Here is a 14,697-nt window from a genome sequence, read left to right on the forward strand (position 1 = left end):
GGCTAGATTTTTGAGGGTCCACAAGGGAAATGGTTATGCTGACTATTTTCCAGAAAATTAACTGTGATAGCTGACATCTTGGAAATTATTGAGCAGCTATAATAGAGATTTTACTTTCTGGAAAACCTCTAGAGTCCAAGCATTCTTTGTTGCTAATGCTGGAGGCAGTATAGTCTATGGTGAGAATGTAATCTAGTCAGACTTGCCTGGTTTCTAATCTTGGGTATTATCTCCATGAACTTGGGAAAGTTACTTTACCTCAAATTTGAGATTTGGTTCATATCCTCTGCTTGGTACTAGTAGATTACTATAGGTGGCATTATTGGAAATTTCTCCACAGAAACCAAAAATATTTTTTAATGGTATGTGGATAAAAAATATTCAGCTAAGACATTAGCTAGTTCCTGAGATATAAATAAAAATTTTGTGATGTAGGTAGGCAAGTCTATTTTTTCTGTGATACACAATTATTAACCAGTTAACTGCCACAATATTTTGAATTTAATTTAAAAAGGTCCGCTGTTTGCATCTGTAGATGCTTATGGTGTACAAATGGTTAAAAACATGGGTTATAATTCTAGCATGCTTTCTTCATGAAATAAAATAATGGTTTTGTTTTTACTAATAGTATATAGCACTAAATACTATGTATTCTGTATAAAAAGGATATTACCAAAGGGCAATAATACATGCATTAGAAAATACACTAGAAAAGAAACATCAACATTATGTGAATATAGATTTTGTACATTGGGAAACCTAGGATTGATAAAGGAGGGATTCTACCTCAGTCATTGTGAAATATCAAACATGATGGATTTGACAGCCATATTCCCCCTCAGGCTCTCCCACACTATTCTCTCTGAATCCATCCTCCCACGTATTGAGCTCACCCAAGCCTATTGACTGAGCCCAGAAAACAGACTCTACTCTCCTCCTCCTCTTCTGACTCATGCCAAAAAGTCATGTAGCAATTCCAAACATGTCTCAAATCACAAAACACAATGTGGAAAGCTTTCTTGTCTCTGACCTTGAAATATTCTTTAGTATTTTGACGTTTGTGTAATCAAGTGATATATTTAGATTACCCTCATTTCCTGGGAGACTATCTGACCACTCAAGCTGAATGCCTATTGACTTCACCACATGCCATTATTCAATATAGCACCCATTACTAAGCAGTGTTTTCTTGTCTATCTGCTGTTTCATCCCCCCCTTGGATAGTAAGGTCTATGAGAATAGGGGCATCATCTGTCTTGTTTGAAACTGCTTGTACTAGAGGACAGCGTGGCACACAGAGCTAACGAATGTTTGTGAATGGATGAGTAACATCCTCATACATGTTACTTCATGTGAATTTTAGTAAGATGATCCGGATCTGATACTGTGGTTAATTGGTCTTGTTTTTCTGTCATTCTTTTTCTGCCATACTTCATATCTGACCACACCTGTCATCATTACTCTTTAACCCAGATCCAGAGTCTCTGAGTCCATCGTCCATTGTTGCCACCATCTTTTTGTATAATGTTGACACATTTTTTGAAATTTGATAATTTCATTTTTAGTTTTTATTTTATTTTTGTTAATCTTCACCCGAGGATATTTTTTCTATTGATACTTTTTAGAGAGATTGGAAGAAAGGGAGGGAAGAGAGGGAAAGAGAGAGAGAAACATTGATGTGAGAGAAACACAGCAATTGGTTGCCTCCCACACGTACCCCAATGGGGATGAGGATCGAACCTGCAACCCAGATACCTGACCTTGACCAGGAAATGGACTTGATATCCTTCAATGCATGGGTGATGCTTAAACCACCGAACAACACTGCCAGGGCTCATTTTAATTTTTTAAAGTTATTAATATTTTCTACTTGATTGAATCATATATAACAGGGTTGTGCAAATTAATGACCTTTCTTATTTAATTTCATAAGAAAATGTCTTATGAGTTCCCCAGTCTGATGAATGATTTTGCATTGTTTACAAATAAGTATTCACAGTGTACTTGGTATTGTGATTCAGAAAGTATACAATAAATTTTTATCTTCATTTACCCCCTATATTTGAATATTTCTCAAAGATTGGTATTATCAATAATTAAAATTAAGAAAAAGAAACTCAGTATTTGAAGGCTTGCCACTACTGACTTTTGGATTTTAGAAATTGTTGCTCAAATAAATATTCTGTGTTCTCTGATAATTGTAAAATTATGACTTTAGTATATTTTGAGCGCCCATTGTATTTTCAAAGTTTTTCATCTTGCTGCTTTGTTATTCTGTATGCAGGGGAGAAAAAAGTATTTTTTCTCAGCTAGGGCCCTGGTAACAAAAGTTTTCTTTTGTGTGTGTGTGTGTGTGTGTGTGTGTGTGTGTGTGTGTGTGTTTTCCTGAGAGAATTAGCATGTTTATCCCTGTCTTTCCAGATGAGAAGTGCTACATATTCAAAGAAATGGAGTTTTCTGAGTTACACTTTCATAAAATTAGAATCCTTTACCCACTGGAGATTCAGGGTGGGTTCTAGACGGCCTAGGTTTTCACTCTGGCTCATATACATTGGTTGTGTGACCTTCATGAAGTTACTTCATTTTTCTAAACCTCAATTTCCTAATCAGTAAAATGGGTATGAAAAGGCAAGTAACCCAAAGGCTTCCTGTTTAAAGATAGCTGATTGAAGATATGTCTACATTGCATCTCCAGTTGGTATAGTTCTTATTTTACAGAAGTATAACCTGGAAGCCTCCATATCTTTTAATGGGGAAAGCCTTTTCTTCCTCTCCATGTTCTTCAGTGCTTCTCCACTTAACTTTCCTCCACCACTCTAACCCACCCATCTCCCTTCATTTAACTTTCCTCCACCACTCTAACCCACCCATCTCGCTTCATTTAACTTTCCTCCACCAATCTAACCCACCCATCTCCGTTCATTTAACTTTCCTCCACCACTCTAACCCACCCATCTCCCTTCATTTAACTTTCCTCCACCACTCTAACCCACCCATCTTGCTTCATTTAACTTTCCTCCACCAATCTAACCCACCCATCTCGCTTCATTTAACTTTCCTCCACCAATCTAACCCACCCATCTCCGTTCATTTAACTTTCCTCCACCACTCTAACCCACCCATCTCGCTTCATTTAACTTTCCTCCATCACTCTAACTCACCCATCTCACTTCATTTAACTTTCCTCCATCACTCTAACCCACCCATCTCACTTAGTTTAACTTTCCTCCACCACTCTAACTCACCCATCTCGCTTCATTTAACTTTCCTCCACCACTCTAACTCACCCATCTCGCATTTGGTAGCCAATGCGTGCAGCAGAATGTAACAGAGCTGGATCTGAACATCAACTTCACCAGTTACCAGGTCTTTTTCTTTTTATCTCAAGCATTTCAGCTTATTGAGTCTCTGTTTTTTTCTCCTTAAAAAAAATGGGCCTATTTAGTTCTTAGATCATTGTAAGAATCAAATGTAATGCTGTGCGCTGAGCTTCCTTAAGTAGGTACATAAATTACAGTGCTTACCCAGTGCTAATGCTTCTTGCAGATGTAAGATACACAACAGCTTTTCAAGGGAGAAAATAGTAGCATACCAGTAAATATACTGATTTAAGGTACAACCTCAATTTTAGACATTTTAAAATGAGGAAAATATTGTGCGTCTCTCAATAGAAGAAAACGCAGAATGCAAGTGTGGATGTTATGTCTTGCTTTGCAGATTATAAGCTCTTTGAAGGGCAGAGTCTGGGTTACATCTAGGTCATAGGTTGGGGAACTGTAAACCATATTTTCTGTTTGTTAGAGAATAACTATTAATCAGAGGGGACTGTTCACTTACTGTCTGATGAATAACTTTTTATACAGTTTTTTAATTATGTAAGTGAAGCTTATTGATGTTTTGCCATATAATAATGTTATTTATCATATAAATGATTTGTATATCAGCATAAGTTTCAAGGTCTACATTGTGCCATCTATAAATATTCAGCTGGAAGATTTAAAATTTTCAGTAGTGATCTCTATAGAATATTCTTTAAGAAAAAAGTTTTCATGGCAGCATTTTTCAAAAGCACCTTAGGATGTTATAATTGCAGGTTAGGTTATTTTGACAAGACTGTGTAACTGATCCAAGCATTTTGTGCTTCTATTCATAGAGGAGTGATGGAGCTAAAAATTAAATTAAAGGAAGAACTGAAAAGGGGTGTGCTAATGTGACTGGAAGAACTGACTTAAACACTACATTTCAGTTTGGTTCCCAAGGTCTTTAGCTGTATTCACGAGGGTAGCTAGAAACTTCATCTTTGTTCTTATTAGAGAACTTTTTTTTTAATATTCAGTGCAGCACTTTATTCTTTTAGGGCATGAATTTTGTAATATAAGTTAACATGTTGTGATTCAATATATGCAAATAATCTAAGATTAAGATGCCATTCTCTTCATTCTAAAATGGAGATGTATTGTACTTTTACTCTGTCTGCTTTTGGGGATTTTTGTGAGCACAATTGTCATTCTAACAGATTCAAGACTGTGAACAAAAAGATGTGGATCCTGCCTCTATAGTCAAGATGGCCAAAAAAAAATGTATCATCCAAACTGGGAAACAAAAGAGAACAAATAGGGATGCAACTAGGCAAAACCAGGCAAAACTATGACTATCCCAAGTTAAATAGTCACCCTCATTTAAAGAGCTTACTACCTGGGGGTAGAGTATGGGTGGGAATGAGGTGGGTGCAATAGATTTTGCCCCCCCCCCCCAACAAGTAATTATACAGAGTGTTTCTCCAAACAAGTAATTATACAGAGTGTTGATTCTGTGCGTGTGGGTGTTTAGGTATTACTGGAGCATGTAGAAGAGTAATTAACTTAGACCTAGGAGGTTACGGGAGGCTTCCCAGAGGAAGTAACATCTGGAACTTGCAGTATGAATAGGAGCTAAATGGGCAAAGAGGAGAGGTACCTGAAGGGAGAGAACAGTTGTGCAGTGTGGAGGAGTAGATTTGCATGACTGTGACCAGAAAACAAGAAGTCACGTGTCAGGATACAATGCTAGAGATGTTGTTAGCAGGAGTGCCATTTTAGGGAACTTGACTTTATCACAACCTTTTGAAGCAGAGCAATGAGGTAATCAGATGGCTAAGGGTTTTTGCCTATATTCAGTTGACTGCCATGTACCTGGGTATCTTGGCTGGAGCTGGGTGTGCACAGCATGTGGAAGTGGGCAGTGTCCCTCCCTCTCCTCTGAGGGTGGATCCAGCAGCAGGACTGAGTGGGAAAGGGTGTACACATCTGTAATCATGTGTGACAGACTGGCGGGGTTATCCTTGAGAGGCAGCCTGGTAGAAGGCCCCTGAAGGAAAGTCATCGCTGGAGTTGTGGAGAAGGCTTACAGGTATTCAGCGCTTGGCCTTGGGACCCAGGGAGATGGCAGGTGCCCCTCTCACATATTCAGGACTCTCTTCCCTGGCTGCTGGGGCCCCCACAGTACTTGCTTGACCTGGGAAGGAAATGGCTTCAGTAAAACAAACAAACTGTGTGCCTAGGAGTCCAAGCAATGTTCCAGAGAGAATTTCCTTGCAAAGTGGTGGGCGGTAGCACGCGGAGAAAGGTGAACACTGGCTGGAAATGTGAAGGTGAAGCCAGATGCTCCTGGGGAGCATGCGTTGAGAGGCACCTGTCAGGCCAGGGGTTCCCTGTGGCGGGCGGTTTCTCAGTGACCAGTGTCCCAGCTTTGAGCAGAGCTTCAGCTGTCCCAGACCTAGAGGGCCTTGCACAGTCTATCAGATGAGGAAGGAAGAGACGGGTAGGCCAAGTCAGCAGTGGCTGGAGATGGGTGATTCCGGCGTACAGTGGTGGTGAGAGGGCAGCCAAGGGCAAGGACTGGCCCATAGTGGGCTGTGCCCCACTGTGTTAGTTCGCTAGGGCTGCCCTAACAAAGTCCCACAGAGTGGGTGGCTTAACCAACAAACATTATTTTCTGTTTGCTCTGGAGGCTGCATGTCCAAGGTCAAGGTGTCCACAGGGTTGGTTTCTCTCTAAGCCCATCTCCTTGGCTTGTAGCTGCTGCCTTCTCATTGTGTCCTCACATGGTGTCTCCTCTGTACTCACGTGTGTCCTAATCTCTTCTCATAGGGACACCAGTCACATTGGATCAGAGCTCACCCATATAACTCATTTTACACTTAGTTACCTTTCTAAAAGCCCTATCTTCAAGCACAGTCACATTCTAAGGGGGGTAGCATTTGAACATGTGAGCTTGGAGGGACACAGCTCACCCCATAACAGGGACCTCCTTAGGAGACACCAGCCAGTGGTTGTAGGTACTGATCCTGCCGTGGGCTTCTATGGGGCAGGCAGGCCTAGGCCCATTTGGGTTCTCTTTGGAACAACCTTGAATGTGCATTATAGTCTCACTTTTACTTTCAGTGATGGAGGTAGTACCTTGCGTGGTAAATTATCCAGTCTTTGGTCATTTTAGATTATTGGAAACTTCCTTCATTTCGAGTCCAAGTTGATGTTGCTTTAGCCCTCTGGCCCTGGTGCTTGTGGCTATTGGTCCTGCCCTCTTCAGCACTGTGTCCTGGGGTACATTCCTCTTATTAGTGTCAGGTGTAGTGAAGAGTGTGGACTCTGGAGTAAGTCTTCTGGGTTGAAAGCCTGGTTTCATCACTTACCAGTTGTGCACCTTTCCACATATTACCTGACCTCTTTAAGCCTTAATGTACTGATTCATAAAAAGGGGGATAGTAAGATGCCTGATGGATTAAATCAGGTAAGCAAACCAGTTCTTGTGCTGGACACTTATTAAGTGCTTAATCAAGGTTGTCCTGTCATCTTCATCATCGCGACCCCTTCCCTTTCACGTGACACTAAGAAACAACTACACTGCCACCTGTGATGAACTGTGCAGGGGGGGGTGTGTGGGGGGCGGGGACTAGCATTTCCTCCACTCTTCTCTTATGTCACCTGAGAGTCTCTCAGGTACGTTCTTTATAGGGTTGTCTTTTATTGGACTTCCTGTCAGCCAGTAACAGCAATCAATGTTCATCAAGTACTTTACAGTTTCAAAGTGCTTTTTGCTTTTAGTTTTATTCTCATACTGGCCCTGGCGTTTGTTATTTTACCAATTTTATATACAAAGAAACCGAGTCTTGGAATTAACTGACTTACCTAAGTTATATGTCTGGTAAGTATTGGATTTTGGACACAAAACCTCATTTTCTTGTCCATCCTTGTTTTTAATTACACATATACATAGCACATGTTTACCATAGAAATGGTAAAAAATATAGATAATTAATTTTAAAAAGCGTTTCTATAATGAAGAATAATCATTGACATCTAAAATATATATTCTTACACAAGTGGTTTTACAATATGTATTGATTTATTATTTTTCTCTTAAAGCATGCATTTTTTAATGTTAAAAAGTATATACTAGAGGCCCAGTGCACAGCATTCATACACTGAGGGGGCAGGCTCCTCAGCCGGGCCTGCACCCTCTCGCAGCCTGAGACCCCTTGGGAGATGTACACCTGTCAACGTAGGCCTGCCTCCCACAGACATCCCCCAAGGGGTCCTTCGTGCTGTTGCAGAGGTGGGAGAGGCTCCTGCCACCACTGCTGCACCAGCTGTGAGCCCAGCTTCTGGCTCAATTGCACCCTCCCTGTGGGAGTGCACTGACCACCAAGGGGCAGCTCCTGCATTGAATGTCTGCTCCTTGGTGGTCAGTGCACATCATAGCAACCAGTTGTTCCACTGTTCAGTCAATTTGCATATTAGGGTTTTATTATATAGGACATAACCATTTTGAATTACTCTTTGGTTCTGCATTGAAGGAAATACAGCATTTAACTCATCTCCTAACATGATTGCTTGTACTTTTTGCTTGTATAAACAATACTCCAGTGGATCTTCTTGTACATACATACCTTTGCACACTTGCCTGATTAGTTTTATTGGGTGGGTTTTACTTGTGGAATTTATAGACCAAAGGATTTTCCCATTCTAAGGCCTTTGATATGTATTTACAAATTGCCCTCCAGAACGCCTGTGCCAATTTAGATATCCAGCTGCATGCATAAGAACGTCATTTTCCTTGCTACCATTGGCCGCCATTCTTCTTCTCCAATGTGCTTGGAAGGAAATGGTATCTTGATGACTCATTTGCATTTTTATTCCTAACCAGAGGGAACATTTTAATATGTTTTCAGTTCCTTTATATCTCTTCTTTGATTATTTGCCTGTTTATACTCTTTGTCCATTATTTCCTATGGCATGATCAATCTTTTTCTTATTGATGTGTGCGTACTTTACATATAAACAATATTAATTACTTGTCTTCTAACACTTGTTCTTTTGACAACTACTTCCAGTTGTACAAACTATTGGATTAAAAAAAATTGTGTGGCTGATAAGTTACACTTGCTCCATTTTGATAATTATTTTCTAATGAAATGCGGAACAATTTCTTGAGCCCTGTTAACTTCATCTGAACAGGTGCTACCTGGGGCTGGCTGTGACATCTGATATGCTCAGTTTCTCTCCCAGCCATGCTCCTATCTACACTTCTGTAGAGAGTGGCCTCTATATTTCCATGTGGGAGACAGGGAAGGGGAGTCAAATGAATGTTTATGGAGCACCACTGTGTATGAAGCATTTCACTTGATGCTTTCAGACATGTGAAGTGTTAAATATCTAGAATAGAAGACCTTGAAGCTCTGCTGCATGAGCTTTCCTAAATTCCATGGGCATTGGCTCTCCTTTCCTAACAGTAAGAAATATGGTCACTTACCATCTTCTTCAAAACAATTGGTGGTTTAGTGTGTTTCATAATTTAAAAGGAGTTTGCTCTCTCCCTATTACAAATATTTGTTCATTTTGGATTATCATACCAGGCCAATGGACGGTGGTTGTTCGTGCGTTCAGGCAACCTCTGATGAGATCCATCTACAAAAAGATATTTTGACTTTTGCCTTTTGATATTTTTTCTCTCTCTCATATGATTATTAAATACTTTGTATACCATTACATATATATTTGTGTCTTATATTGTTAAGCATTCTTTGACTATATTTCTTCTATAATTTTCGTGTAATGTGTATTTTTAGTTTTTGACATGGTAGTCCTCTCTTCTCTGCAGGTTCACTTTCCATGGTCAACTGTTGTTGAACATATCAAATGATAACTTCTAGAACTAAATAATTCATAAGTTTCAAATTGTCTGTTATTCTGAGTAGTGTGATAATATTTCACACCATCCTCTCTTTGTCCAACTTATCCATACTGAATATGCTGCCCACCCATTAGTCACTTAGTAGCCATGGTCTTTCTTTGTACTTAAGTCAGACCTGTTAGACATTTACTTTATTCGTTCCTTTTCACATTGTTATGGCTTAATAAGATATTTTTCTTCTGAAAGTACTATTTTCAATGTCCAAAAAATTTCATTCTAAGTGAAGACCTGGCAACCCTGAAGCATTTTAATGAAAATAAAAGCTATGAAGATTAAAGAAACCCCATCCATCCCACGTACCAAACAGATATGGGAGAAGAAGCTCCCCAGTAAGAGAGGGGATTGCAATCATGAACATTTTCTAAGAGCGATGCCAGGGAGTAACATCACCTATGTGCAAGAACTACTGTAGCTTTGAGAAACGCTTTCTGTGTGTCCCCCGATGAGTGCAGGCTTCCGCTGGAGAGCTTGAAGCAGGGCCCGGAGCATCCCACGCTGCTGAGGCCATGGGAACAGTCCGGGGAGGATGGCCGCCATCCATAGTTTTGGCATGGAAAAAAAAAATAGTACTTAGCACACGAACTACATTAGCAAACAGTGAAACAAAAGTAAAAACTCACCTACATACCTGTCCCCTGAGCAAGTCACTACGTGTGATTCGGGCTTGTGAATAAAAGGAGAGACACTGATGTGGGCGGCGTGGGTTGGGCCCGCTGTCATGACTGCACGTTGATGTGTGACCATGGCTCCATTTTGTGAAGTTTTTGCTTTACTTGTGTTCGCAAGCTAAGCTTATTTGGTTGCATTTGTAACCACAAAGACGGAAATCTGTGGCACTGGTCTTTGGGGGACAGTACATGTTTTGTTGGTTCCACTGTTTAGCACCCAGTTCTACACTGATAAACAGACAGCACTGTACCTGCCTTGTTCTCACATAGTAATTAAGCTGCAGAGGGAAATCCCCTTCTCCTTTCCCAAGAGCATTAGGCTAAGCTTGAAAGCTGATTCAAAGATACTTAAAATCTAAACATATGTTTTCCTATTTTTATAAATCGAAGCCTTGCCTTTCAGTTATGTTTAGTGAAGTCAGTAAATTCTCTGTCCACCAACATCATATTTTATACGTTCATTGCTTGACCACTAGGCCACAGGCATAGACAGCATTTGCCTTCTCATATAATGAATTTGTGTGGAAAGCAGTTAAACGGTGTCTTCAGTAGCTTGGTCATTTAAAGGATGCCGGGGAAATAGCTTTAAGTGTCACAAAATTGTGTACATTACTTATTTAAACCTATGTTTTTCTGGAAAGTTCTTGGAATGCATTTTCCCAGAGAAGCAATAGGAATATGTGTCTTGTGTTTTTAAAGCAGCAGAATCCCGCCCCCCTCCCCTGCTCCCCACTGTCCCCAAACAAAATCTCAGACTGTGCTCTGCTTGATTTTCTTGGGGATCTTTTAATCTCCAGCTGTGTTAGCCTAAATAAGACATGGAATTTGTTATAAAGGTCTAGGTTATTTATGTACCCCCAGAGGCAGGAATGCATGGAAAATCCAGAATGTCCTCTCCTTCCATCTCTTGCCTCTAGCCTTTTCTCTGTATGTCCGCGTTTTGTTTTTTTTTCTGTTTCTTTTCCTGCAGAATTGCTTTCTTAGTTTATTAATCTACATGACAGAGAACAGAGCTGAGATGAGGATGAGGTGAATGAGGTGCAAAATTTCAGAGCGAACCAACAAATTTTGGATGGAGAGAAATAATATGTTAATGTAATATTTCAAAGTTAATGATGAGCACAATATCAAAATTTTAAATAAAGGTAGGGCTAGTATAAACATAGCTCATTTAGTGAGTCGGTTTCCAAATAGTAAGGGAATTTAATTTATCTTATGATTTTTTATTATAATTTTTGGAGTGTCTGAAAAATATCAAGTTCAATGTGTCCTTTAATTTTGGATGATTTTAACTTTTAGGATATTGTTCTTCACTTGCCTTGTTACTGGGTGAGTTTAAAAATATTTGATTTTCAGAAAGGTTAAGTCTGTTTTCCTGTCTGTAATAATAAATATTCTTTTGCCATTTTAAAGTTCAAGTGACCATCCCTGTTAGTGTTTGCGTTAGGCAATAACAGCCTGGAGATGATAACCTAGATTCTGAAAGGAAACTGTAGCAGTGATAGGTCACTAAGAAAGTGTCTTAGGCCATAAAACAGTGAGCCTTGAATTATTCTCAGCCCCTGCCCTACTCAGTCATAATGGAATCATTGAAAATGATTTAGGTTTGTCAAAACAAATTTGAAATAAATGAAAGTATAGATAACCTATTTTTTATAATTATAGTTGAAGAAAGAAAGCAAGAAATGTAAAACATAGTTGTGTGAATAATATTAGAAAAAAACCTGATGTTCAATAACAATGGGATACTTAAGCAAATTATGATATATCTATAGAATTACTATATAGTCATGCCCAATTGAGGGTTTGTATACACTGTAACAAATGCTGTATTTTAGTCATGTTGGAAGCCATAGTTTCCTCTTTTGTACAAATCAGCAGAAATAGGCACAGCTTAACACATCAGTTTTATAAGTGCTTTTACCTTGTTATTGCTTTTCAAAATATAATTGAGGCAGAAGAGAATCTGCTTAAGATTTTCCAGGTTGGAATTAATTTTTCCACTTGAGTGTATTAGAAAGTAGGTGCTAGACCCTCTAATGAGAGTTGTAAAGCATAGCCATGGACCAGGTGCCAGACTATTCAAATAATTTAATTTTCTCTTTAGAGTTACACCAGTGATTGAAAGCGCAGGCTGGGGAGTAGAGGGGGTGGTTAAAGGTTTGGGGTGAGATTAAATGAATATATAGGCAAGGAACAATTTTAAGCTTGATAACTTCATCCTATTATATATTTCCAACTATGCTAATCCTAAAGCTCTTCTGAGAATCTGTGTTCTATTTTCTACTCATTTTCATCCTCTCTGTATGTTATCGTTTAAATCTAGTTTTCAGAAATCTCCTTGAACAGAAAATCATATTTCTGTAGACGTTTAACAAAGACATCCTTTTTTAAAATCTTAATTTCCCCATTGTTCATGTTTGGAAGGAAAGTAAAATCGCATAAAGGATGAGTCAACTAGTACTTGTGGTTTAGAACTTTGTAGGTTTTAGTTTATCAAATGTGAATTTTTCCCTTTGGCTGCCTATTGTTTTAATTTCTACTGTAGCCCTATTTTAGCTAATGTTGGGTTCTCTAACACATTTTTACTTCTTATTCCCTGAAGTTCCAATAAAGTGAAAAAGCTTGAACACTTAATAACTTTTGAACTATTGTTTATTAAAAGAGCATTCAGTCGGAATGTATGTCTCAATTGTAAAACTCTGTGGGGATCTGGAGGCCCAAAGGGTGCGTTTTTGCGTTTAGCTCACTGTGCTTTTCTTTCGTGTCTTTCTGTTCAGCTGGAATGCTTGCCAATTCTGCTGCAGACCTCTAAGGCTGACCTTGCGGACCCCAGACCCCTGCTGGAAAATGCCGTCTGAACACTGCCTCAGGTGAGCCCCGCAGCGTCTGTCCTGCGTGGTGTAGCCAGCCCCCCAGTCTTCACCCCGCACATCCCAGGACCGAGTGCAGAGCAGGGGTGCAACACATATTTGAAGGAATTAAGCCGGGACCGTCAGGGTGTGTATGAGTTTCGTCTGGTAGCACAGGGCTAAGTGCTCTGATCTGGTTACTAGTCAGACCTAGACATGTTTCATCATTCTTGGACTGATACCCGTTTGTATCTTTTTCTTATTTAGGTTATTAACCTCCCTCAAACAAAAGGCATACTGCTATAAAGATATATGGTTTTAAAAAGTATCAGGCCCCAGCTCAGCTGGTTAGAGTGTCATCCCCACATGCCACTGTTGCAGGTTCGATCTCCAGTCTGGACACATACAAGAATCAACCAATGGCCCTTGCTGGCTTGGCCCAGCGGATAGAGCTTCAGCCTGAGGACTAAAGGGTCCCAGGTTCCATTCCGGCCAAGAGCAATGCCTGGGTTGCAGGCTTGATCCCCAGTGAGGGGCATGCACGAGGCAGCCAATCAATGATTCTCTCTCATCATTGATATTTCTATCTCTCTCTCCTTCTCCCTTTCTCTCTGAAATCAATAAAGAAATATATATATATATATATATATATATATATATATGTGTGTGTGTGTGTGTGTGTGTGTGTGTGTGTGTGTGTGTATTTTTAAAAGAATAAACCAATGAATGCATAAATAAGTGGAACAATAAATCAATGTTTCTCTCTCAAGTCAATAAATCATCAGAAAGATATATATATATATATATATATATATATATATATATATATATATATTTGACTGTCATCGTCAAGCAATCACTGGGGAGTATGATACGTATTCTCAAAATACTCATGACATTTTCTCTTAATAATTTACTTATTTAACATATTTATTGAGCTAAGTACCCTACTTGGTGCAGAGTATCCAGCAGTGAATATCATAGGTGAGGTTACTGCCCTTATAAGATGTAGTATATGCTATGGTCAAATCACACCAGGAATAATGCAAATGCCATCGTGAGAAGTGCTTTGAAGGAGGAGTACAGGATTGCTGGGATGAGGAAGTGCCTTCCTGAAGAAGTGCTCTGTGATCAGAGTTCTGCAGGATGGGATGACCAGGGGGAATGCCTCAGGCAGAATGGAGCTTGGCAGGTTCCCCAAACCGAGAGGCAGTCAGTTAGAATATGCAGCATGTTCCTTTGAATAGTTTCAGTGGAGGCAAGTCTTCATCAGCCTCTGAGGAAACAAATGGATCTTCAGATCAAAGAATAAGAAAGGTGATAAACCTGGGAAATACCTTCTTTCTAAAAACATTAAGAATTGGATTTGTCTATGAAATAATGAGACCAGCTTTCCTCCACAAACCCCGAAGCTATTAGGGATGACCGGTTCCCAAAATGTGTTCCGAAACTGAGGCACTGCTGCTGATGGCACGGCGAAGGGACTCTGCTGCTCTAAACAGTGACTCTCTAGGGGGATGAGTTTGCCCTCAGGATACATTATGCAAATATCTGGCAACATTTTTGGCTGTCATTCAGGGATGGGGATGCTGAATATCTTAAAATGCATAAGATAACCTTTCCTCAATGCTCTCCCCCATAGCAAAAAAAAAGAAAGAAAGAAAGAAAGAAAGAAAGAAAGAAAGAAAGAAAGAAAGAAAGAAAGAAAGAGAAAACAGAAACAGATCTAACCCAGAACATGGATTTCACTGACATGGAGAAATCCTGCTCTAGATTTGGCCTCTAGGCAATAAAGATCATGGTATCTGTCTGCTACCACCTCAACCAAGTGCTTTATTTCTGGCTACTAGGACCCACGTGCATTCCTTTGAAAATGATTTTCTTCTTCTTTAAATCTGCCACCTCTGTTTTTACTGATCAACCCCCATTGCCATCTGTCCTCCACA

General features: G+C 39.7%; 1 protein-coding gene across 10 annotated transcripts in view; it reads left to right on the plus strand.

Annotated features, from left to right (window-relative positions):
- Nucleotides 1-14,697, plus strand: part of KLHL32 (kelch like family member 32) — a 172,651-nt gene that overhangs the window by 25,977 nt on the left and 131,977 nt on the right. For all 10 annotated transcript variants that reach the window (XM_084889267.1, XM_084889272.1, XM_084889270.1 and 7 more), the window contains exon 2: nt 12,680-12,772. In XM_084889267.1, the coding sequence (XP_084745393.1) occupies nt 12,750-12,772 (23 nt within the window). In that variant the 5' untranslated portion in view covers nt 12,680-12,749. The remainder of the gene's footprint in view (nt 1-12,679; nt 12,773-14,697) is intronic.

Source organism: Pipistrellus hanaki (genome assembly GCF_964339955.1).
Source record: "Pipistrellus hanaki genome assembly, chromosome: 7".
Taxonomy (NCBI): Eukaryota; Metazoa; Chordata; class Mammalia; order Chiroptera; family Vespertilionidae; genus Pipistrellus; species Pipistrellus hanaki.